The 23,185-nt window shown below is 32.5% G+C and overlaps 3 protein-coding genes and 1 pseudogene across 7 annotated transcripts in view; 2 read left to right on the forward strand and 2 right to left on the reverse strand.

Annotated features, from left to right (window-relative positions):
• Positions 1-629: 629 nt before the first annotated feature.
• On the reverse strand, positions 630-6,930 carry LOC107025210 (annotated as a pseudogene).
• LOC107025841 (long chain acyl-CoA synthetase 8) lies at positions 6,848-15,982 on the forward strand. Of its 4 annotated transcripts, none has more exons than XM_015226603.2 (12): positions 6,848-6,955; positions 8,247-8,825; positions 8,918-8,998; positions 9,099-9,362; positions 9,796-9,927; positions 10,019-10,192; positions 10,308-10,537; positions 10,714-10,831; positions 12,556-12,687; positions 12,774-12,908; positions 13,246-13,452; positions 15,446-15,982. In XM_015226603.2, exons 2-12 carry the CDS (start codon positions 8,283-8,285, stop codon positions 15,608-15,610), a joined length of 2,181 nt encoding a protein of 726 aa, XP_015082089.1. In that variant the 5' UTR covers positions 6,848-6,955; positions 8,247-8,282; the 3' UTR covers positions 15,611-15,982. The 4 variants fall into 4 exon arrangements, with proteins under 4 accessions (XP_015082089.1, XP_015082090.1, XP_015082091.1 ...); XM_015226604.2 differs by having other exon boundaries at positions 6,856-6,961; XM_015226605.2 differs by having other exon boundaries at positions 6,856-6,955; positions 8,223-8,825.
• Positions 15,983-16,145: 163 nt separating this feature from the next.
• On the reverse strand, positions 16,146-19,746 carry LOC107025843. Its single transcript, XM_015226607.2, has 6 exons — positions 19,321-19,746; positions 18,082-18,227; positions 17,598-17,766; positions 17,151-17,249; positions 16,760-16,842; positions 16,146-16,679 (listed from the first exon to the last, which is right to left on the reverse strand). The coding sequence occupies exons 1-6, from the start codon at positions 19,705-19,707 to the stop codon at positions 16,547-16,549; spliced, it is 1,017 nt and encodes a 338-aa protein (XP_015082093.1). The 5' UTR covers positions 19,708-19,746; the 3' UTR covers positions 16,146-16,546.
• A 675-nt stretch (positions 19,747-20,421) lies between these two features.
• Positions 20,422-23,185, forward strand: part of LOC107026064 (ribulose-1,5 bisphosphate carboxylase/oxygenase large subunit N-methyltransferase, chloroplastic) — a 9,257-nt gene continuing 6,493 nt past the window's right edge. The window contains exons 1-3 of one of the 2 annotated variants that reach the window (XM_015226905.2): positions 20,422-20,853; positions 22,445-22,608; positions 22,731-22,814. In XM_015226905.2, the coding sequence (XP_015082391.1) occupies positions 20,479-20,853; positions 22,445-22,608; positions 22,731-22,814 (623 nt within the window). In that variant the 5' untranslated portion in view covers positions 20,422-20,478. Of the gene's footprint in view, positions 20,854-22,437; positions 22,609-22,730; positions 22,815-23,185 lie in introns of both variants that reach the window. The other variant, XM_027918255.1, reaches the window with a different exon arrangement.

Raw genomic sequence — 23,185 nt, forward strand, 5'->3', positions numbered from 1 at the left:
CAAAACAAGTTTACCATTTTAGTTCTGCTAATTATGATGTGCATGAGTTAATGATTTTTATTTTTTTTCAAAATAATTAATTGCTGATATAATAGGTAAAAAAAATTGTTAAGTATTTCCTAATTTGTCAAAATAGACAATTAAAAAAGAAAAATCTCTCTCTCTCTCTATATATATAAGTGAGGATTATAGAGGAGGTGATGTGGCACCTCTCTATGACCTCCATTCATTTTTTCTTATTTTTCTTCTTTTACTTCACATTTTTTCTTCTTTTTTTTTCAATTATTTTTTTCTTATAAACTCATACCTCTTTAATTATATAAATTCTATTCTTAAATTAGTATTAATAATAGGCAAAAGTATTCATTATCCCCCTGAACTTGGAGCTTTATATTCAGTGTACACTTAAACTTTATTTTGTTTCAATTACCCCCCTGAACTTGCTTATTCATTCAACACGTACACCTTTTCTGTCCACCTGGCATAGAAACTGAAATCAAACTCTACAAGGCGTGTGAGACAACGATTTTTTGACACATCATAAAGTTACAACGGTAATATACGTAAAAAATCTATTTTTTCTTTAATATTTGGCTTATTTTAAGAATTTTTCTCTCTCTATTCTCTAGCTATTTATTCTTCTTTATCCCTTCTCCCTTTTCAAATTTCAGATTTTTCTCAAGGGCTTCGGAAATCCTCTTCTTGAAACACAATCCATCAATAATACAATTACAAATTGCAACATCCGGCTTAAACCCCTTTTCCCACATTGTCTGGAATAACTCTACAGCCCTGCTTATTTTCTCTAATTTACATAATGAATTGATGAATATCCCATATGTAACTTTATCCGGCTTACATTTTGAAGTCACAATTTCATTTCAAAACCTCTTCGCCTCTCGTGAATTCTCCAAAACACACCATCCATTCAAAATAATCTTCCGAGTTTTAATGTTATCCTTAAACTCAATTATCTTATTATAGAACAAGAATTCAGTAACGGCATAAACACACACGAAGAGTTTGAAAAACAATAAGATCAAGTTCCAAACCAAAATTTTTCCTCTTATAGAAAAACTCTTTTGCATCTTCAACTCTATGAGCTGTAGCATATCTATTAATCACAATACCATAAGTTTTTTCATTAACCAAATTTCCTCTCTTAGACATTTCATCCAGCACTTGGTTGAGTTCATCAAACGTCTCATACGACCAAGAATATCGAGAATTTTATTAAAAGATTTAGTATTTGGTGAATACCTACATGGATTTTCACCTGCTAATATCCATTTGAAGAAGATAAAAGCTGGTTTTCAATCAAAACGGTGTCGTTTAAGCACGTTTAGAATGAAATCTTCAAATTATGTGAAATTGCAATTACTTAGAGATTGAAAAATGTCACTCACTGATTTATCTGCTTTATTCTTGAGAAGGGTCTGCACTTCCAACGTGCAGTTTTCTTCGTCGGATATTGTGTGCATTAGGCGATGAAAGCGACTTGTCATTTTGGGTTGAAAATGTAGAAACGCTGAATTCTCCGGTAGAGTTCTTGTTGACATTCCGATGACCTTTTCGGTGGAACGCCGGAAAAGTAGATTTTATTGGAATGAAAGCAAGAGCAAACAAGAGCAACTCATATAAGAGAGAGTTTGATTTGTGAATTGTGAAGGTTGGTATTATCTAGGTGACAAAATATTTATCTAGGTGGCAAAATATTTATCTAGGTGTCGTGCACGTGTAGACACGATCGTAGTGAGTGGACAGAAAAGGTGTACGTATTGGATGAATAAGCAAGTTCAAGGGGTTAATTGAAACAAAATAAAGTTTAGGTGTACACTGAATAAAAAGCTTCAAGTAAAGGGGTAATGAATACTTTTGCCTTAATAATATTCATAACCCTCAAACCTTTCATATTCATAACCTCTTAAACTTTTCATATTCATAACTTCTAATTATTTATGTGAAAGGTTACATTAACTCTATAAAATCACACTAAAATTGTGTGTTATTTTGTAGTCATCTTTGGGTAGAGAATTAGTGGAAGAAATGTTACAATATTTGTAAGCTTTGAGGTGCATTATTTTTTTAAATATTATTTCATATATTACTTTTAATTAGCAAGTAAGGCTAATATGTTATCATATTTTTATTTCTTCTAGATAAATTATTTTGTTTTGTTATCTTTGAGATTTATTTTATGACTAATAATGTATTTGTTATTATTTTTCTTGACTCATATATATAGGATGAAATGATAACATCGAGGGATGAAGATCAGTGTATTTTGAGTTATATATATTGATTATTCAAAATGACTATGTAGGAGAATTTATGAATTAATGTAATTTTTCCTTATTCTTTATGAGATATAATATTTTATTTTGTTAACTTTGAGATTCATTTTAGGACTAATAATTTATTTGTTATTATTTTTCTTGACTCCTTTATATAGGATGAAATGAAAATATTTAGAGACGGAGATTAATGTATTTTGAGCTATATAGTGATTATTCTTTATTTTTTTAGGTCCTTAAGAAGTAATGTTTCTATTATATTATTTCCTTTTGAATTATTTATGTTTTGTCAAAAATGATTATATGTGTTTAAATGTAATTTTATCCTTATTCTTTATCTTTTTCTTCTTTTGGTAGATAATTTTTTAACTTATTTAATCAGATTTGCCGATTATAGGAGATATATCTATAATGAAAATGGTTAGACATTCTTGCATAATTTGAGTTTACAAGGAAAAATAATTTGATATGTCTAATATAATACCAATTCTTTCTTTGTTGAATCATAAACTTAATATTATTTGTTTATATTCATGAAGATAAATCCTGAGTTTTTAAGAAAAACATCTAATTTATTGATTCTTAGATAATTTAACTATATATAATGATAACACTCTTCAAAAATAATTATTTGTTTAGGTAAATTCATCTCTCACTTTTTTATTGATAATATTAGTTTATTGTGTTTGTGGCTTATAATATTTTAAAACATAGAAGTAGAAAATGAGTATGCTACTTAAAGAAATACGTACATATACTTTCATAATCCGGTGAAACAATTTTTGTTAACAAAAATGATAGAACATAAGAATGTAAAGTTAATTTATAATTTTGAAAATACACATGGTTTTATTAAAAATAAATTATTTATTAATATGTAAAATTGCAATTCTTAAATTTTTCATTCTTGTTGTTTTTCTTAGAAGATTTCAAGTTGTTCATTAATAAGTCTTTATATTTTCATATTTGTTATTTTTTTGGAGTTCTAAAGTTCTTTCAAAACTATGATTAATTTATAATTTTAAAAATTTAGTTGAATTGCTACCTTTTTATTTACTTATAATAAAATATTTGTCTCAATATCTCTAATTTGTTTGTCTTTTCATTTTCTATAATTAATGTTCTTTATTAGTGTAATAATGTCCAAATATTACTCTTATTATGTTACAAAAGTTCAAAGTCATATTATTAATCCTCTTAATTACTGTGACTTTTTATTCTTAGGAATTTATTATGCTAAATGTAATATTTATTTAAAATGTGAAATATATTTTTTAATATTTTGTGTTTAAGCCAAACAAAATTAAAAGAAATAGAAATTTTGTATGTGTCCTTTTCTTAAATCTTTTTTTCGTAGTTAATTCTCTCTTTTGTTCTCTTAATGTTATTTTTAAATTTTACATTTTTTTCCAAATATAAGTTGTCCCAAAAATAATTGGATATCTAAACCTAAGTATAATGATAATAATTATAATAATATTAATAAAGTATGAAATTTAACTAATTAAGATTTTTAAACTTTTTTTTATTTAAAATTTAATTATTAAAAAGTTACTAATACAAATATTAAATTAATCTAATATTGTACAATAAAAATAATTAAAACATGTGATGATTGGGTCATGACGAGGACAAGTAATAGTAATTATGGATAATGATTTATAATAGTGTTGGCTAATTATATGGTCATGAATACTAACTATTAATAGCAAACCGAGTTATATATTGCCGAAAAATTATACTAAGAATATAATTTAGAAAATTACAAATAAGCATAAAAGAACGATTATATTTCAAGTTTACATAAATATATGTAAATTATACTAAGAAAATCTCAAATAAAAAAGAAAAAAAATGATCACAAGTTTACATTTAAGTAGTTCTAATATTACTCAATTCTTATTACCTTCCCTTTTTCTCTATAAAATTTATTTTTGATATTTAACTTTTCGAAGTTCACATATATTAATTTCTTAATAAATTTCATATTTAATCAAAATATTTTTCATAGTTTCTCTTCTATAACATTACGTGATTAACAAAAAATTATTTTTATTAAAGTAATTATTGATATTAATATATAATTTTAATTCTTTTCATAACCGCGCGAAACGCGACTAAGTACACTAATATAATAAGTAATTAGGAACAAAAATGAACAACAATAAAATAGACACAGCATAATGAATTATTCCTTTGATTTTATAAATTAAACAACGATAGACTGAGGGATATGAAATTGAAAACATTAAATAGCATTTAATATCCCAACAAAACGTACCGTCCTAATATGAAGTTAGTGAATTTTAAATTTGTCACGAAAATAATTATTTTTTCGATAACTTTTCTTTCAAGAAAAATGATTTTTTAGCATATGATGCATTATTTCAAGAAACTAATTGAAGATAATTTGTTAATATCGTTCTTTCGCTTTTAATTATTTTTTTAAAAAATTAGAAATTGTAAATGAAAAACTCATTAAGAAAAGAATCATTTTGAGATTGAAGTATTCGATTATCAATAAAAATAAAACTAAATGCCTATCTATATATTCTATTAATTTTTAATTCATCACGAATATAAATAATAACAATTAATAATTTAAAATATTAAAATTTAATTAATTATTCAAATTTTATTTGTATCATATAAAATAAAATAAAAAAATAAATATTAAATTCGTACTAACAGCAGATATTTGTGTATAATTTTTTCAAAGGAGACGAACAATTCAAAAAGAGATAAGCTTCTCTTCTAGATGAGGAACCTAAAATGACAAATTCAAACTGCGCTTATATTAATTCCTATAACAGACAATAGAGGTGTGTGCCAAAATGACATAATGAAGGGCCATGTGCACCAACTTATTTGCTCAAAATAAATTCAATACGTCAGTTTTTTATTTTTAAAAATAATTAATAAATATAAAAAAATAATTTAAAAAATAATAACATAAAAAATAACTTAAAAATCATTTTAAATTTAACTTTTTATTTTTAATTTAAAAGTTTTAAGTCAGTCCAAGTAGTACGGATTTAATTATATTCAATAAGAAGACAATAGTATATTAACCAACAATTTAATTTTTATCATTTCAATTGTCTAAAGACATAAATCTATAATTATAGCTTTGCCTCTGAGTTTATAGGTATTTTGTCTTAAAATGTTTGTTGCATTTTTTTTTATATGTCATCAGATTAATGATATTAATAAGGAGGATTTTTAATTATGTTTTCTTATTTATATTATAAAGATATAATATTTAATATTTATGAGTTATAATTAATATGTTTGTAATTAAAGAAAATTATTATTATTAAAAATAAAATGAAAGATAGTAATAAATTTTGTTTTAAATTTTTAAAATGACGAATATTATTAATAGGAATAAGTATTTTGAGATATAAATATCGGTTAAATTGACACAATTTCCAAGTTTACTTCATTAAATTTTAGGTTCTCTCACGTCACTTTCTCACTTTAATCAAAGGTTCTCCTTTATTTTTATAATTATTTATTAATAATTAATAGTAATAAATTGACATTAATTTTTAATTTAACTCTATTAAATTCAAAGCCTCTCTCACTTTATTCAAAGGTTTTTAAAAAATATGATTTCTATCAATAGTTTATGAAAGAATTATTCTTCTAAAATAAAAGCACTATGTTTTCTTGTCAAAGATTTGCTTTACGAAAGCAACAACTTTTGCGCTAATTGCCCTCTAACTTCCTCCTTAAATGAACATTACACCACATACTTTCCCTAATTACACTTTCCTCTTTCGGCCATCAATTGAATTGTAATTTATTTTATTTTAACATAAATTAAAATTAAAATTTTATATTAAATTAATTATTATTTTGTCTCGATATATGTGAAGATGCTTGATTAAGTATATACAATTTCAAAATGATTAAAAACTTGTGCTAATCTAAAATAAATCATAATTATGTGGTTATATTACATTTAGAAAATTTAAAGTTAAATTGTTACAAAATGATAGGTAAAAAAACTACAATCTTTTTGGATTATCTAAAAATAAGTAAGGCAATGAATCGGGAAGAATATAGGGCGCGACGAATTTAAAACTATGTGGAGAATTTTGGTGAGCAACAAGCGGGATGAAAAGAATGACTAAAGTCAGTCATTAGAGAATAACTATTGACAGATTCACATTCTAATAAAAAATTGTGAGTTTTTCTAAAAAAAAAAAAATAATGACACTTATTATCATAATTATTTTTTAAAAAAAATGTTCCCACTTACTACAATATTTTTTATTTGACTTTATCAAATGTTTATATTTTCCAACATGATTCATGCATTTCGTCACAAATAAATACTCTTTAGGTTTGAAAAAAAGTGATATAATTTGACGTGAAGAGAGAGAGTCTAAAAAAATTAAATAGTACATCCAAAATGGTTGAACAATATTTATTGTTATGGGGTTGAATTTGTAAGTAGAGAAAACTTATGGGGGCCTTATACAGCAAATACTGGAAACAGTTGCTTCAAGTTGCAATCTACAGTATATATAAAATTCAATGTCTACGAAATGCTGAATTTTTTGTATCTTCTTCTGTAAAGTTACTCGTAAACTTTCCCAGCACCATTACAGAGCGGGAAAGTGAACATTCTTCATCGATAACCTTCCCTAAAGGTAAAGGTAATCTCTGCGTCAATTTCAATTTCAGTATCTTCAACGATGAATTGATAGCTTTGATCTAGATCGCACGTATGTATGTGTATTCCGTTTTCCAATAATATACTGATTTTGAGCTCTGCAATTTGGTGATTATGATCGTTTTAGTGTATTGATTTCTGCGTCTGCAACTTTTGAACTGCTTATTTTCACAAGTAGTGATAATTTGTTTCATGTGCCTTTTTTTGTATATGTGTGATTGGATTTAAGTTTTATACACGGACTGTGTAAAGATTTTTTTACAGTATTAGACGATTTCTTTGTATTTGATTTAAGTTGTATTGATGTATTTGTATTTGTATTTGTTTTCTAATATGCTGATTTTGAGCTTTGCAATTTAGTGATTATGCTCATTTTAGTGAATTGATGTCTGCACCTGGAGCTTTTGAGATGTTTAATTTCACAAGTAATGATCTGTTCCTTGTTCCTTTTTTGTTTGAGTGGATTAAGTTGTATACATGGATGGTCTAGAGATTATCATGTCGGCTAGTCATGCTTATGGAGTGCAGTATTAGACAATTTTTCTTTGTATTGGACTGTTACATGATCTAGTAAAGTTAAAAAAAATCTTCATATTTTTCTGTGTATAATGCTACCATGTTCAGGTGTTTTGTTCTTGATGTTACTGGGTTAGAATTAAGAAAACTTCAATATTCCCCTGTGATTTATTTTTCGTTTGACTACGTAGTATTTTTGGGATTCTTAATGGTGAAATATTCAGGGATAGTGCAGAAGTTTGAGGGACTATTCAATGTACTGGGTGGTTGAATTCAGGCAATGGTGTTTGGACTTCTCATCTTCAAACCTGTCTTTGTTGTTTCCTAGAAACTGAAAAGTGTAGCATGTACATGATTTGTAGCTAATGACATCCAGAGGGTTAAGATTAATGAGTTAGAGGGTGAGGATTCTGTGTAGTGACACTAAGTTTTGGGCCAATATTTTTGGAGTTCCCTGAATTTGTGAATCTACATTTTTGCATTTCTAGTACTCCTGCTGATTATATAATATGTGACTTTTTTCTAGCATCTACGTGTTCAAGTCTTTGGCCATTCCTTTGATGTATACTTTAGGGCAAAGGATGTCATATAAATTCCATTTCTGAGCTTAGGTCCAGGGGCAGGCCATTTTGCTCTTTTGTTGGCTGGATGCCGTGTTTACATATCCTATGATGTACCGTTCTATTCAGATTAAAGTCAATGTTACTGATCTATGTATAATATGTTAGGTATCTGCTTGTTCTTTTTAATAGGTCATTGCAGAAACATAAAATTGTGCGATATATAAGATGGAAGATTCCGAGGGAAGTAATCCATATATGAGTATACTGAAGAGACTGGCCAGCTATGATTATATTTCCAAAAATTATGGGTCATCTGGGATTGCTGGTGCATTTTTTATTGCCATTATTATACCAACATTCCTCTCCATATTACTTATGGGGAAGAAGAAGGCAAAACAGAGAGGTGTTCCGGTTCAAGTTGGCGGTGAGCCAGGTCTTGCAATGCGCAATGCTAAATCAGCCAGATTAGTTGAAGTTCCCTGGGAAGGGGCAACAACTGTAGCAGCTCTATTTGAGCAGTCTTGTAAAAAACATTCCTCTTATCGCTGTCTTGGAGCTAGAAAGCTAGTTAGCAGGGACTTTGTTACTGCAAGTGATGGAAGGAAGTTTGAGAAACTTCACTTGGGGGAGTATCAGTGGGAGTCTTATGGACAAGTATTTGATCGCACTTGCAACTTTGCCTCTGGTCTTATTAGTTTGGGTCATGATGTGGACACTCGTGCTGCTATCTTCGCAGAATCTCGTGCGGAGTGGCTCATTGCCTTTCAGGTATTCAAGCTATATACTAAAACAGTCCCTTATTCTGTGTTACTAATTATTGTGAGATACAACAGTTAGCATGATGAAATTATTGTATTCAGGGATGTTTCCGGCAGAATATTACCGTTGTTACCATTTATGCTTCTTTGGGTGATGATGCACTTATCTATTCACTCAATGAGGTGAGCCAGTTTTAGTATTTGCTCTTGTGTATGCATTTTTTCTTTGCTATTTAAGACATCATATGATGCAATGAATTAATTCACTCTTGACCATTGACAGACTCAAGTATCTACATTAATATGTGATGCCAAGCAACTGAAAAAAGTGGCTTCTGTTAGTTCGAGCCTGAAAACCATCAAGAACGTCATCTATTTCGAGGATGACGAGACGGCAACAGATTCCACAAATATTGACAGCTGGAGGGTGTCGTCTTTCTCAGAAGTTGAAAAGCTGGGTAGAAATAGTCCTATTCAGGCAAGATTGCCTGTCAAAGAAGATATTGCTGTGATCATGTATACAAGTGGCAGTACAGGCTTGCCTAAGGTTTGAACCCTACTTTCTATTGATCGATTTCTCTTGATGTACTGGAATCCAATATAAAAATATAACCATTGTATTTCTCATATACTATAGCTTCCCAAGTGGCCCACACTTCTTGGTTATTAAGGGTTATGCTACCTGAAGCTGATGCCACTTGGAATTGTCGAATGCATTAAGCTTTGGTTATCAGAGCATTGATAATTTGTAAATTCAAAAAAGTTATCCAGCATGAGATGTCATTCCAAGATATAAAAAGAAAGAAAAATGAGCATTTCAGCTTTGGCATAGTGCCACTTAAACACACAGCGTGTCCTTCACTGATGCTTGTTCTTTTGGTTTAAACCAACTGAATAATTGTGTATTTTATCCTATATATCTATTGGTATAAGAGTACTGCTCTAACTCTTCATTAATTTCTTTTGTCTATGTTCTATAGGGTGTTATGATAACTCATGGCAATATTGTAGCCACTGCAGCTGCTGTGATGACTGTGATTCCAAAACTTGGAACCAGTGATGTCTATTTGGCTTACCTTCCTTTAGCTCACGTTTTTGAGTTGGCTGCTGAGGTAACAACTCAGGAGAGTAACTTTTATTTGTTTCATTCGTATTTTACCTAGCAAATGATTATTCTAGTTCTAAGTGATTGTGGTTTTGCAGACTGTAATGCTGACTGCAGGTGCTTGTATTGGTTATGGCTCAGCCCTCACATTGACGGACACATCTAACAAAGTCATGAAGGGGACCAAGGGAGATGCTACAGTTTTAAAACCTACTTTAATGGCTGCAGTTCCAGCCATTCTAGATCGTGTTCGGGATGGTGTTATGAAGAAGGTTCCACAGACATTTCAGTTTTAAGATCCCAGTGGGAAGAGCATACTTAGTTTGAGAACAAGACTCCAAAAGATTCAATGGGACTAACTGTTGTTTATATCTTTCGTGACGCTAGGTTGAGGAGAAGGCAGGTTCTGCCAAGAAACTTTTCCACATCGCCTTTAATCGTCGATTGGCTGCTATGGAAGGAAGCTGGTTTGGAGCTTGGGGTCTAGAGAAACAATTGTGGGATATCATTATATTCAAAAAGGTGAGGGCTGTGCTTGGAGGAGATATCCGTTTCATGCTTTGCGGTGGTGCTCCTCTATCAGGGGATACTCAAAGATTTATCAACATTTGTATGGGGTAATTTTTCTCACTCCTGTTGATGGTCTTTATCCAATCTGTTTATTCCTATTGAAGATAAATTTGGTTTCTTTTTTTTCTCAATATCTGCTCCTAGTATGGCCTGCTTGTGGTTAAGCTTCAAATTTGACAAATACAATATTTGATGTAAATATTTTTGTGACAACTTGCTGTAGAGCTCCAATTGGTCAAGGGTATGGTTTGACAGAGACATTTGCTGGAGCTGCTTTTTCTGAGTGGGATGATCCTTCTGTCGGGCGTGTTGGTCCACCTCTTCCTTGTTGCTACATAAAGGTATGGTCACTTTGTGGTAACAAAAGGTAACATTTGAGAAATGGATAGCCTGGTTTGGATAAAGTGTTTATATCAACTGCAATAATTTATTTATGAAACTATATTAGCTAGTTGTTCTGAATAGATATAAACTTGGGAAGTCTTTACAAAAGTTGAATATTTCACATCAACTTTGTCTGTCAGTTTCTACCTTTCCATTCCCTTTATATTTTCGACAATCCTATGATTTCCCAAGGTTTTTGTAGAAGCTGTACTTTTGATCTTGCTAATATCATCTTCTGTTGTATGCCATGAGAATGTGAGGATAATTTCATCAATCTTTGTCAAGGTTTTGGGCAATGTTCACGTCCTTCAATTCTAAATCAAGAGGTTATCTGTGGTCTGTGGAAAAGAGAAAAATTAAACACGTAACTGCAAATAATCCATGCAGTAAAGTTAATGGATCAGAGATGTGCAGGAAGATATTTCTGTTTATTAATCATCTTCTGTTGTATGCCATGAGAATGTGAGGATAATTTCATCAATCTTTGTCAAGGTTTTGGGCAACGTACATATCCATTTATTCTAAATTTAGAAGTTATCAATGGTCTGTGGAAAGGATAAACAATAAACACGGGACTGCAGATAATCCATGCAGTGAAGTTAATAGATCAAAGATGTGCTGGAAAATATTCTGTTTATCAACCTCCTTTCTAAATTCTCTTCTTTCACAACTTATGGTTTCTCTGAGGAACATCAAATCCCAACAAGGAAAAGGCAAGACAATACAGGAAAATCAGAGAAACTAAATAGGACATTTTACTTGCAGCCTCTCATACACCAAATTATTCATGTTTCTATAAATCTCTCCACCAGGGCAGCATGCACCACCACACATCTTCCACTTTAGTGGTCCCAATTGTCAACTCTGCAAAGAGCCGTCCTTTCAACCACTGACTCCAAAATCCTTTTCCCCAGTCCCTTTATCGGAAATTTTGAAATGAATTAATTTCATTGCCTTCAGATCAATTTCCTCGGCTACCTTCAGTGACTTCAACATACTGCCATCTTTCCTGAGACGTATGACTAACTCATATGATACTGAAAAAGTTATCTATTTACTACTTGTTGTCCTGTCCTAATGTATATGACAGTCTTCTTATTTCGGAATGTCCAAAACCACTGATCGGATTTCACTAATAAATGTTATTGATACTACTTTCACAAACTTCATGATTAAATTAGATTTAAAATCCATCAACCTAATTTCTCAACCATTACTTTGATATTTTTGGTTACTGTTCTACAAAGGCGCGGATCCCAACTTATTTGGGATTCAGGCATATTCTTATACAAAAATCAAATAATATCTTGACTTGTTAGACTGTTAAAAGGCATATACTTCAATGCCTATTTGATCCGGTGTTGAATTTTTGTCCTTTCACCGTCTTTGAATTTGTCAGATGGCTTACAGTTTATGAGATCAGTTATTATTTTCATGAGTTCCTCTGGAGTTTTTCCTTTAAATAATTCTCAAATTTCAAATGTAGACAGACTGCATATTTTCTTATCTGGAGACTTCACCTAGGTTCAATTAAACAGTACAACAAGAGGAAATGATAGTGGCTGTTCCTGTTTCCTTCTTTTCTTCTCTGACACTGGTTAACTTGCTAAATCCTGAGTTTTCATGGTTTTGTGGTAGTGAATGCGGGTTCTTACTCAAAGCCTTATGTCAAACCATGCAGCTTATTACTTGGGAAGAAGGAGGTTACAGAATAGTTGATAAGCCTATGCCTCGGGGAGAAGTAGTTGTTGGTGGATGCAGCATAACTGCTGGTTACTTCAACAATGAGGAAAAAACTAATGAGGTTTATAAGGTAGTGCTGTCTTATGAGCTTTAGCTCTTGCAAAACGAGGAATTTTGTATATTGACAATAATTTATTCTGCTATTATCTCTGATAGGTTGATGAGACAGGCATGCGCTGGTTCTACACTGGTGACATTGGAAGGTTTCATCCTGATGGGTGCATTGAAATTATTGATAGAAAGAAGGATATTGTTAAGCTTCAGCACGGGGAGTATATCTCACTTGGAAAGGTATCACAATTTCTTTCTTACAAGGAATCTGATGTTTTACCTAGCAGTATAACTAATCCTAGTAGATTGACCATTTGCTAGTATAACCAATTAAGAAAAAGTATGAACTACTCCTTGTAGATTCACCTCGATTTAGAAATTTGGTCACTTTTGTTTTGGTCATGCCCTTACAAAGTGGTGATAAACTTTTTTTATATCATATTACAGGGGCTTTTCTTTTTCTGTTATTTTGGGCTCTTATATGATTTTTAATTTTCTTCCTGTTTTATCCTATCTATTTTTCATACTTAGGCTTGACTTTGGGAAATAACTTGGTAAATTGATGCTCAATGCACAGGTTGAGGCAGCACTTCTATCAAGCAATTACGTGGAGAGCATCATGGTGTACGCAGACCCCTTCCATAATTATTGTGTAGCTTTAGTTGTCCCTTCACGCCCGGTGCTTGAGAAATGGGCCCAAGAAAATGGCATCCAGCACAAAGATTTTTCCGAACTGTGTGACAAAGTAGAATCAGTCAATGAGATCAAGCAATCACTTTTAAAGGTTTGTTTCTTTTCAGCAAGTGTTATCAATTTATAATCATGTCCATGTATTAATTTGGTAAAACTAGTGGCCTTGCTTTTATTCTGAAGGTTGTGGTACAAAGGATAAATGAATGCTACCGTGACTGTGGGTAAAGGAAGATAATGACATAATTGAGCAAAGTTAAAAATAGTAAAAGATAAACATGAAAACATTTCCTCCTCCAAGTTTTGGTGTAATATCAAAGGCCTTTCCCAATCCCTCCATGACAAAAGGGGGTGAATAGTAATGTAAATCAATTGCTTAATTTAACAGGAAACACAAAAGACCAAAAATTTTGACGTCGGATGCTTTGTGCACAGGGCAGCCCTTTTTACAAATGAGCGTAAATGCTAAAAAGAATAGCAGAACTGGAAGAAAATAAGCAAAAGTCAATAGCAAGAACATAGAAAAGCGAAAAAAATGAAAAGAATTTTTAACTGAAAGAAAAATACCAACCGACCTTTAACTCCTCTCAATTGCATACTATCTTGCAGTAATCAACCCCAAAGTCATGGAGCCTGTCACAGTTGTCCACCTTGCCTTCCCCTCTATGATAAATTGCCTTCTGGTGGACTGTTTCATATCCTTCCCCAGCCCAAGGCTCTTCTTTGCTACTTGACTTTCATTTTGTTCTTCTGGGTAGGCGAGTAATGACCTTGACTGTCTTGTTGCAGCTGTATGGATGCCTCTTCTCATCATCTTAAAACCTCTATTCCATTTAGCTGCACGACTTCCTCTCATACACAAACAACGCTGCACTTATTGGCAGCACTGTGGTCGACTCCATATGCAGTGCCATTAACTTCTAGAAGTTGCTTTTATCCACCACAATCTCGTGACATGATCACTTCACAAACCAATTTGACCTGGCTAACAGCCATTAACACCACATTTGCTTTTATTAATCTTGAATTTTGTTGAAAGGTTTATTTTGGCTTAATACATTGTCAGCCTCTTAAAGTAAAGTTGCATGATAATCCGTTTAGACAGTTGAACTAGTTATGCTCCAATTAAACACCTCAACTCCTAATAAAATGTCCCAATTAGACACTTCCGGTTCAGAATTTGAAAAAACTTTTATATGTGCTGTCATTTGTCTATTAGGTAGTCAAGTTAACCACACAATATATGTCATCTCCTTTAATTATACGCATCAACCTCCAGTAGGAAATGTCTGGGGTTTTACGGATTATTGAGGTAAATGACACACAAACATAATTTCAAAATTTAAACCAAAATTATCAAATTGAAACACTTGACTAGGAAATGAGGTGTTCAATTATCACTTGTATTAGTTTGACTGTCCAAGTGGAATATTCGGGCAAATTCAAAGAACTTGGTTATGCATTAACCCTTTAAATTTTTGTTCTTTTCCTTTTAGCTGAGTTTTCTTTTAGTCTCTGTTTGTTTGCTTTTATTTCTCTGCATAGATTAGATATACATCCTATCAACTTTCTTCATGATTTTGTTTCCCTTTGACTTTCTGGAGTATTTGGATAGTGTTAGAATTTTAGAATAAAACTCTAGTGCTTGTTAAATGCTTATATCTTAGATGGTCTGCTGCTGGACAAATCAGTTAGAAGGTGGTTTAATTTTTCTGTGTTCTTTTTCCATTTTTCCATTTTAATGCTGGGAAAGGGCAGGAGGCTCAATATAAGGTTGATGACCTCGTTTCCCCAGTCATATCCCCTCACCCACCCTTCTACTATCTTACCCTTGTTTGGTTGAGATGAAGTTCCAACTCGTTGATAGAACAATTATCCTTCCTGTTCCTAGAGAATATTCAAGGCTGTACACTATTTAAGAAGTTAAGGTCCCTCATTGGAGCCTCCTCTTCTAATCAATTAATGAAATCATATTTTTCTCCCGACAACTAGTGTACCTCTGTTCTCGTGTAAATATCCAAGTCCATGCCAATATTATTTTCCTAGAATGTTGAAAAGTTTTGGTAATATACACGACTGATTTTCAGGTAGCAAAAGCTGCTAGATTGGACAAGTTTGAGCTTCCTGCCAAGATCAAGTTAATAGCAGAGTCTTGGACTCCTGAGTCTGGATTGGTAACTGCTGCTCTGAAATTGAAACGGGAACCTCTGAAGGCTCGATATAAGAATGAGTTAGAAAAGTTATATCAGTGAATCATACTTCCTTTGCCGAGTAACACTTCATTTAGCAGCTTTGTGTGCCTCTTGCCAGTTAATCATCTCAAGTTGTCCTGTTGAAGTCCAATTACACGTCTCCTTTTGCTGTTGCGTCAATGTTAAAGCAGTTGTATGCATCTTTCCATATGGTTGTCCTGGTTAAGCAGCGAGGTATAATAGATTTTGTACTCGCCTCGCCAGCTTCAGTTATTCATCTTATTGAGCTTCACATATGGAGGTATACAGTCAGTGTCTTTGTTTGTTAATCATTTCTCAGACAGGTAAATAAAGTTATTTGTTTGCTTTCTCTCAATTAATTTCTTAATGTAGCACCATCTAAAATCATTTTGATGAGTAACTTCTTAATTACTCTTTTTCCCTCTCTAATATATCCAAGTTAAGTGTATCGGTTAAACAAATAGATCACAAAATGTGCGTCTAGACTTGCTTTTCCTTGTTCGTATCCCAACAATACTGTCCCTGGAACAATGTTATATTACGTGGGGATATTCTGAAAATGAGGAAGCTAAAGTACCAATAATAATTACAAATACACAAATCACCAAGTATACATAAAGATATATGAAAGAATCTCTAGTTATTACACTTGCCCATTACGAGGGTTGTCAACTATAGATGAAATTATAGTATACTTGAAATTGGAAATTATATGCATCGTGTGAAAATTAATATAAAGCAATAGCAGTAAAATAGAATTAAGAAGAACAGATGAGCAACAAGTTAGTAATTTCCAGCATAAATGGTCTTCATTTCAACTGCTGAACTATGCTCTACAGAGCAGGTGATAACCTGAAAAACAGTTTGTTGTAGTTTGTGCTCTTTACTGTACATTACAGACAGCAGAGCTTTCACCAGTGTGTTATATTTGCTCAATGTACCATGCTAGTAGAATCCTTGTGTAAGAAATCTGTATCATTTTTCCTCAGTCGAAGTTGGGCTTGATAAGGCTGGTACTGTTGGAATAGATGGGCGTAGGAGAAGGTATAGTGCTGGACCCAAAAAAGGGATCACCGACAGCGGAAGAAGCCAAGATCCTTTGTCATACCTTGTGAGATATAACTGTGTTATTCATCAATTCTCTTTGCATATAGGGTGGGAATTACATTTCTATGAGCACGAGCTTACCACTTTCGAGCAGTCATATCATTGTAAATCCAGAAGGGTGCAAATGCTGATAGTAAACTGAAATCAATCGACGTCGCATGGACCTGCAGATAAATCAACAAGCAGAACTCTAGTATAAGTTGAACATTTTACTGAACTGATTTCTTTCACATCTGGTGAAATGTTGAAGCAATTCTCGTAGCGTGTGATAACTGCCTTCTGGACCAGTTAACTGATTGCTCTTTTGAATGTCACAAGCTTTACCAGTTTATGCAGGAAATTGAGGGTACCACTATAATCTGATCATTACTCCAAAGATCAACAATACCAAATCGATACAATTACTAAATCTATAGTAACATGATAAAGAATGTTGCATCATATGTACGTACACATTAAAGGAGAAACTTACGAATCTGCTTTCTCTGAAGTATTGGTAAAATTCCTTCCAGACATCTCCACTCGATAAACCTGCATAAAATATTATCCCTAGCCCTGCAGCCATTGTGATCTGAAGTATCATTAGTTAGGAGAGATAAAAATACGTCAACCATCAATTTTAAAACACTTCAGATCCATTTTCTGAAGTTCGTAACCTTCTGCTCTTGAGTATAAAGCATACAATACAGTACCATTTAGGCTGCCAGATTTCACTTGCCTTTTTGTGCTTACTTCCGATGTGATTTGGTTGTAAGAAGATTCTTAACATTCTTATATATAACAAAATTTAAGTCCCATATTCTTTGGCATGAGACGCATCGAGGGTTGGATATTCTTACTCTATTTCAGACATATCCCTCCATCCCAGTTATAAGGACATAGAGAAGTTACGTAGTTGTCAAATGAAAGAATTCCTTACCCCTGCTGTTAGCTTAGATTCGAGCAAATTCAAAGGTAACCTTTGAAGCTCAGGTTCTTCAACAGGTGGAGGTGGTGGTTTCCAGAGAGCAAAATAAGGAATGAGAACATATGCACCACCAAAGCATGAAAGTACAAGAAAAGGCCAAACAGGAATGCTGCCTTTCGAACTGCAGAAACAAAGGTTCAATATCAGATAACTGAATCTTTTGTCAGTTCAAACAAGAAAATTTGGACAATTTTGAACGAGGTATTATTCTAGAATGTTTGAATTGCACATAAGCACTTGATCATTCCAAGCAACTTAATGTCAAATTATAAATAGAGCCAAACTAGAAAAATTAAGAACTATACAACTGTTCTAGATCTTTAGTCTCCTCGGAGATGACAAGGAGGAGAATGTGAAGTGACTTCTCATATTCTGTGGCTTAGTATTGATGACAAGCCAGAAAAATGACTTGAAGCAAGGGTGCCCAAGAAGTTACCTTCTAGCGGTAGGAAGGAGCAGCATACTGTAAACTAATGGCCATAAACCCATGATATACCAAAGTCCCACTAGCACTTCATTCATACGGAATCCATCATCTCCTTTCAAATTAAGGAGTTTTTTTAAGAAATACACGTCTGTCAACTGCAATCACAAGGTTAAAAAGGACTAAGAATAAACACAATACAAAGTGGAGAGTTTCAAAGAGAGAAGCAAATAAGCATCATGTTCTTAAAGGTGTACTTATTGACAAGCGTTTTTGTCATAATTTGTTATTTCAATCACTTGTTAGCACACTCAAGAACTATTTCCTTGCAATTGCCTCTTAAATGCTTTGAACCACAATCCATTAACAACAACAATAATAACACATTCAGTATAATCTCAAAAATGAGATCTGTGGAGGATGGCGTGTTCACAGCTTTACCCCTACCTTGTGAAAATAGAGATGATAGTTCCAATTGAGACATTGAAAAAACAACTATGTAAAGCCAACATAGTGGCTAAAAGAGAACATATATGATAGTTGAAACAAATCAAACAACAGGTAATAGTAAAATCAAAGAGTAAGCTAAGATAGTACTAGAGTAAAAATAACAACACTGAAAATGGAACTAGATAATGTATTGGGTTCTAAAGATGTGAACAGGAAATGAAGGGTTGCGACTCTCTCCTGAAGAGTTGTGACTTTCCCGAAAGGTTGTGACCTTTATGAAAAATTGTGTTTTTCTAAAGGGTTGTAACCGTTTGAAAGGTTATGCCTTTTCCAAAGGATTGTGACCTTTCCGAAAGATTGTCTTATTTCCAAATAGTTGCGACCTTTACCCTTTTGTTGGCTACAAATAGAGATGGTTCCGCTCATTTTTATGGATCAAATTCTTTCCTTCTAATGAATACATTTCATACAAAATAAAATCGATCAATCGTGTCTGTGTGTGATTCATTATTTATTGTCATTTTGAGTTCATTTAAATTATTGAAGTTTGAGGTATAGCTACTTCTTTAGTGGTTAATCTGTTTTATATTGGAAGGAATTAATCTGTAACCTCGGATACTTAAGGACACAGTGGGTTCTGTGGACTCGGATAGTTCTTTGTGTTTTTCTTTTCATCTTTTATCTTTTATGTTTTCTGGTTTACTAATTTGAATACAGGAGTTAACACAATGCCAAAAAACTAAAGAAGATGACTTTAAGCTGGAAAAAGAGAATATTCAGAAGCAAAATATGATATGGTACCGGGGTCTGGTTAGGAGCAAGGAAGAAAACATAGTACATGAGTCCAGACCACAAGCCAAACAGTACAAACGACGTCGTCCAATCCCATTGGTCTCCATTTCCTCCATTATTACTTCCACCACCAAGCTCATTCTCCTCTGTAGAACCATCTAAATCTTTTTCCATAGATGGGTCTTGTTGATTTTGAAGATTTAATGAACTATGACATACATAAAGAAGACTACCCTTTACCCCAAATCCTGAGATTGAGTTTTTTAAAAATTGAATCTTGGGTGGATTCTTGATTTTGTGACAGTTTGCTAATGAAATTCTAGTAGCAACTTTCTGATTTCTAAGAAATAGTAAAGTAGAGAAATTTGAAGAGATGAGGCTGGAATTAGCTAACATGTTGAGAGTACAAGAAAAATGTAGCAAAATCCAGCAATAAGGACCAAAATAATTGACAATATCTCATCCCAGAAACGACGTCGTTTAGCAGGTATATAATTTGTTTGTATTTGTATATGAAAATGCTTTCCTTTGATTTTTTAGTTTTGTCATCGTATATATTCAATATTTTTGTGTATAACTTTTTAAAGTTTGTAAAAACGTGTAGTTTTTGAATTTTGTATAGTATAATTTATATAATGTAATTTGTATGTAATTGTTTAAAGCTCATACGTTTATATTTGTATCAATTCGTTATTTCGAATTTTGTTATATTTGTATAAATAGAGATTTTATATTACCTAATTATACAAAAACACGTGAAATATACAAACGTAACTGTGAATTATATAAATTATTGTCCTTTGTCGCTCGCCTCTCCTCCCTCTCCTAATTTCGCTCGCCATAATATACAAATACATATATATATAATATACAATTATCTATCAGATCTACATATACAATTTTTTTATCCCACTCTCTGTCCTCTCTCGCTCGCTTCACTCCTCCCTCTCTCATTCTCGCTTGCCACTCTCTTCTTTATAATATGTATCTACGAGTTGTCATTAGCAAACTATAGCTATAGAGTCTAATTATTTGAATATTGAATGCTAAAATTTGAAGTATTAATTTATTATAATTTAATAAGAAATTCAAATAAATTCTTCAACAGTCAAAATATATAGATAAGGCAAAGAAAAAGCTCCACTCAACTCTTCTACTTATCTATCAATGGCGGAAGTTACTAAAATTCTCCAATCAGTTCTTCTTCCTCCTTTCTACCATAAGCTAGACGGAACCACTAATTCCCATTTTAGATTGCATAGAAGAAACAGACACAACATCAGTATCCGTTGTTCTTCAATTTCTACAACTGAAACTAACAAATCCACAAAGACTCAGAACATTCCATGGGGTTGCGAGACTGATTCTATAGAAAATGCGTCCAACTTGCAGAAATGGTTGACGGAATCAGGGCTTCCTGCTCAAAAATTGGACTTACAAAGAGTGGATGTTGGAGAAAGAGGACTTGTTGCTAACAACAATATTAGGAAAGGGGAAAGGCTGCTTTTTGTTCCTCCTTCACTTGTCATCACTGCTGATTCGGTAATTTTATCATCACTTGTCATCGCTGCCGATTCAGCAATATTGTCAATTTGTTAGGGTCAGTATAGAATAAAGTATAGTAGTATTGTACTGATTAGTTATGCAGTTTGCTGGGATTGAATATGCTCGCATAGTTGTACTTTTTGAAATAACTGTATAATTCATATCCCAAATTGCAAGTTCAGGGAGAAATTTAAGGAGGGAATTTCACTAATGTTTTGGTGCTGCTTATCATATCCTATTACGGTCTAGAAGCCTGAGTAACCAACTGAGGTGAAAGCCTTGAGCATGTAAAGTGAAATGCGACAATCTAACAATTGAAATGATCCTCTTCATTGACTAGTTTCAGTGAACAACAAAAGGAGCATGTTTACAGGCTTAAAATGTAATTTGCTCCGACAGATGAAGTACTCTATGGGTAATACGAAAGGATGAGGAACAAATGCACATGAAATTAAATTTCATTACCTGCCTGCTATAGTAGCTATATAGGTGAAGGTCAATTAGTCTAGAAACAGGACGTTGATATGCTTCGACCTAACTTCTTGACATCTGTATCTCATGCTAGGTATCTAAGTTGGACTGTTAGGAAGTGGAAATATAGTTTAAACCTTGATTTCCACGGTCATCATTTGCTAATACGCTAATGTTTCCACTGATTGTTGCCTCAATTGTGGAACTCTGAATTATATAGTTTATAGCCCCTATCTTGTAGGAGATGGTTGTGTGGTATGTTGCGTAGTATAAAACCTTGTTAACATGTTCACATCCCAGCTACAACATATATCGACTTATGCATGTGCACAAGATACCGACATCACACATACATGCATGCATGTGTACACGTGCCAGCGCACACACTGTAGCCCTCTCCACCTAGAAGGAGTTCAATAACTAGATGGGATCTATCATTTACTCCAAATTTTTTGTCTTCCAAAAGGTTATACTAGCCGCACATCCAAATCGCATCTATAAATAAATAAAGTTGAATTCCTTTCTACAACAGATACTTCTTATACTTAACATAGCACTGAATTATTTTACCTTGTTTGTATTCTTAGACATATACTATTAGTGCAGCTCAGAGACAAAATGGTTACAAATGGAACTTAACTGTTACTTAAATAATTATCTAACTAGAGGTAATGGAAGAAATAGTTATATTAAAATCTTTTAGAGTTTCTGGTTTATATACTAAGCCTATACATGTGCAACTGTAGGTTCTATAGTAATATAAGTAACTGCAAGATGTGGGTGTTTTGTTTCTCCTTCTTTAGTTGTGGTTGGTTCAGTGAAGAGGAAAAATGAACAAAGGGAAATAGTGTTGCATGTGTTTAAAAATGGTGAATGTTTAGATACTTAAATTTACATTTCCAACATTGTTAGTTTTTGAGAGAAGACACGAGCTCTCCAGGTTGGATCAATAATCAGCTTCCCAATCAGGCAAATCAGATGGGAGGGACATATCTTGATTCTTAGTTTTGTAATCTAATATGGATTTTGGTCTTAATTAAAACAAAAATATACAAATACAGATTTTGGTACCAACAGAAGTTTTTTTCTTTATCTTGATATGTGCTGGAGATGCCAGAAATGGAGCAATTCAGATGCTGGTGATGTTTTAAAACAATATAATGTACCAGATTGGCCTTTTATTGCTACATATTTAATAAGTGAGGCAAGCCTCATGAAGTCTTCAAGATGGAGCAACTACATATCTGCCTTGCCTAGGCAGCCTTACTCTCTCTTATACTGGTAAGCCTCTTCCACTGATTTTGGTGTCCTCCAAATCTTGTTAAGACTTGAGACTTCTTCCTTTACAACGTAAATGGTACATGCTCAATAAGTCCCCCTACAGCTTCTCCATGTCTTTTCAGGACTCAATCAGAGTTAGATAGGTACTTGGAAGCATCACAAATAAGACAGCGGGCAGTTGAAAGGATAAATAACGTCATTGGAACGTAAGGCTTCTTTACTCAATTTCTCAGATGTTATAATTTGAGCTAGTTTTAGGGTGTGTTTGGTATGAAGGAAAATGTTATCCATGGAAAATGTTTTCTTGGAAAACAAGTAGATTTTGGACTTATTTTCTCATGTTTGGTTGGTGAGCAGAAAATATTTTCCGGAAATGATTTTAGTGTTTGATTTATGAATGAAAAATGTTTTTGAAAGACATCTTTTATTTTTACTAGAGTAGAAAATAATTTATGAAATTGAAAATCTTTTTTAAAAACAATTTTTATTTGGGGTGATGGTCGGGGGAGGGGAGGGGGTAGGAGTGAAAAAATAAAAATTTGAACTTTATAGTATTTTTTTTTTAAAAAAATAATTT

Source organism: Solanum pennellii, chromosome 7, assembly GCF_001406875.1.
Source record: "Solanum pennellii chromosome 7, SPENNV200".
Lineage (NCBI taxonomy): Eukaryota > Viridiplantae > Streptophyta > Magnoliopsida > Solanales > Solanaceae > Solanum > Solanum pennellii.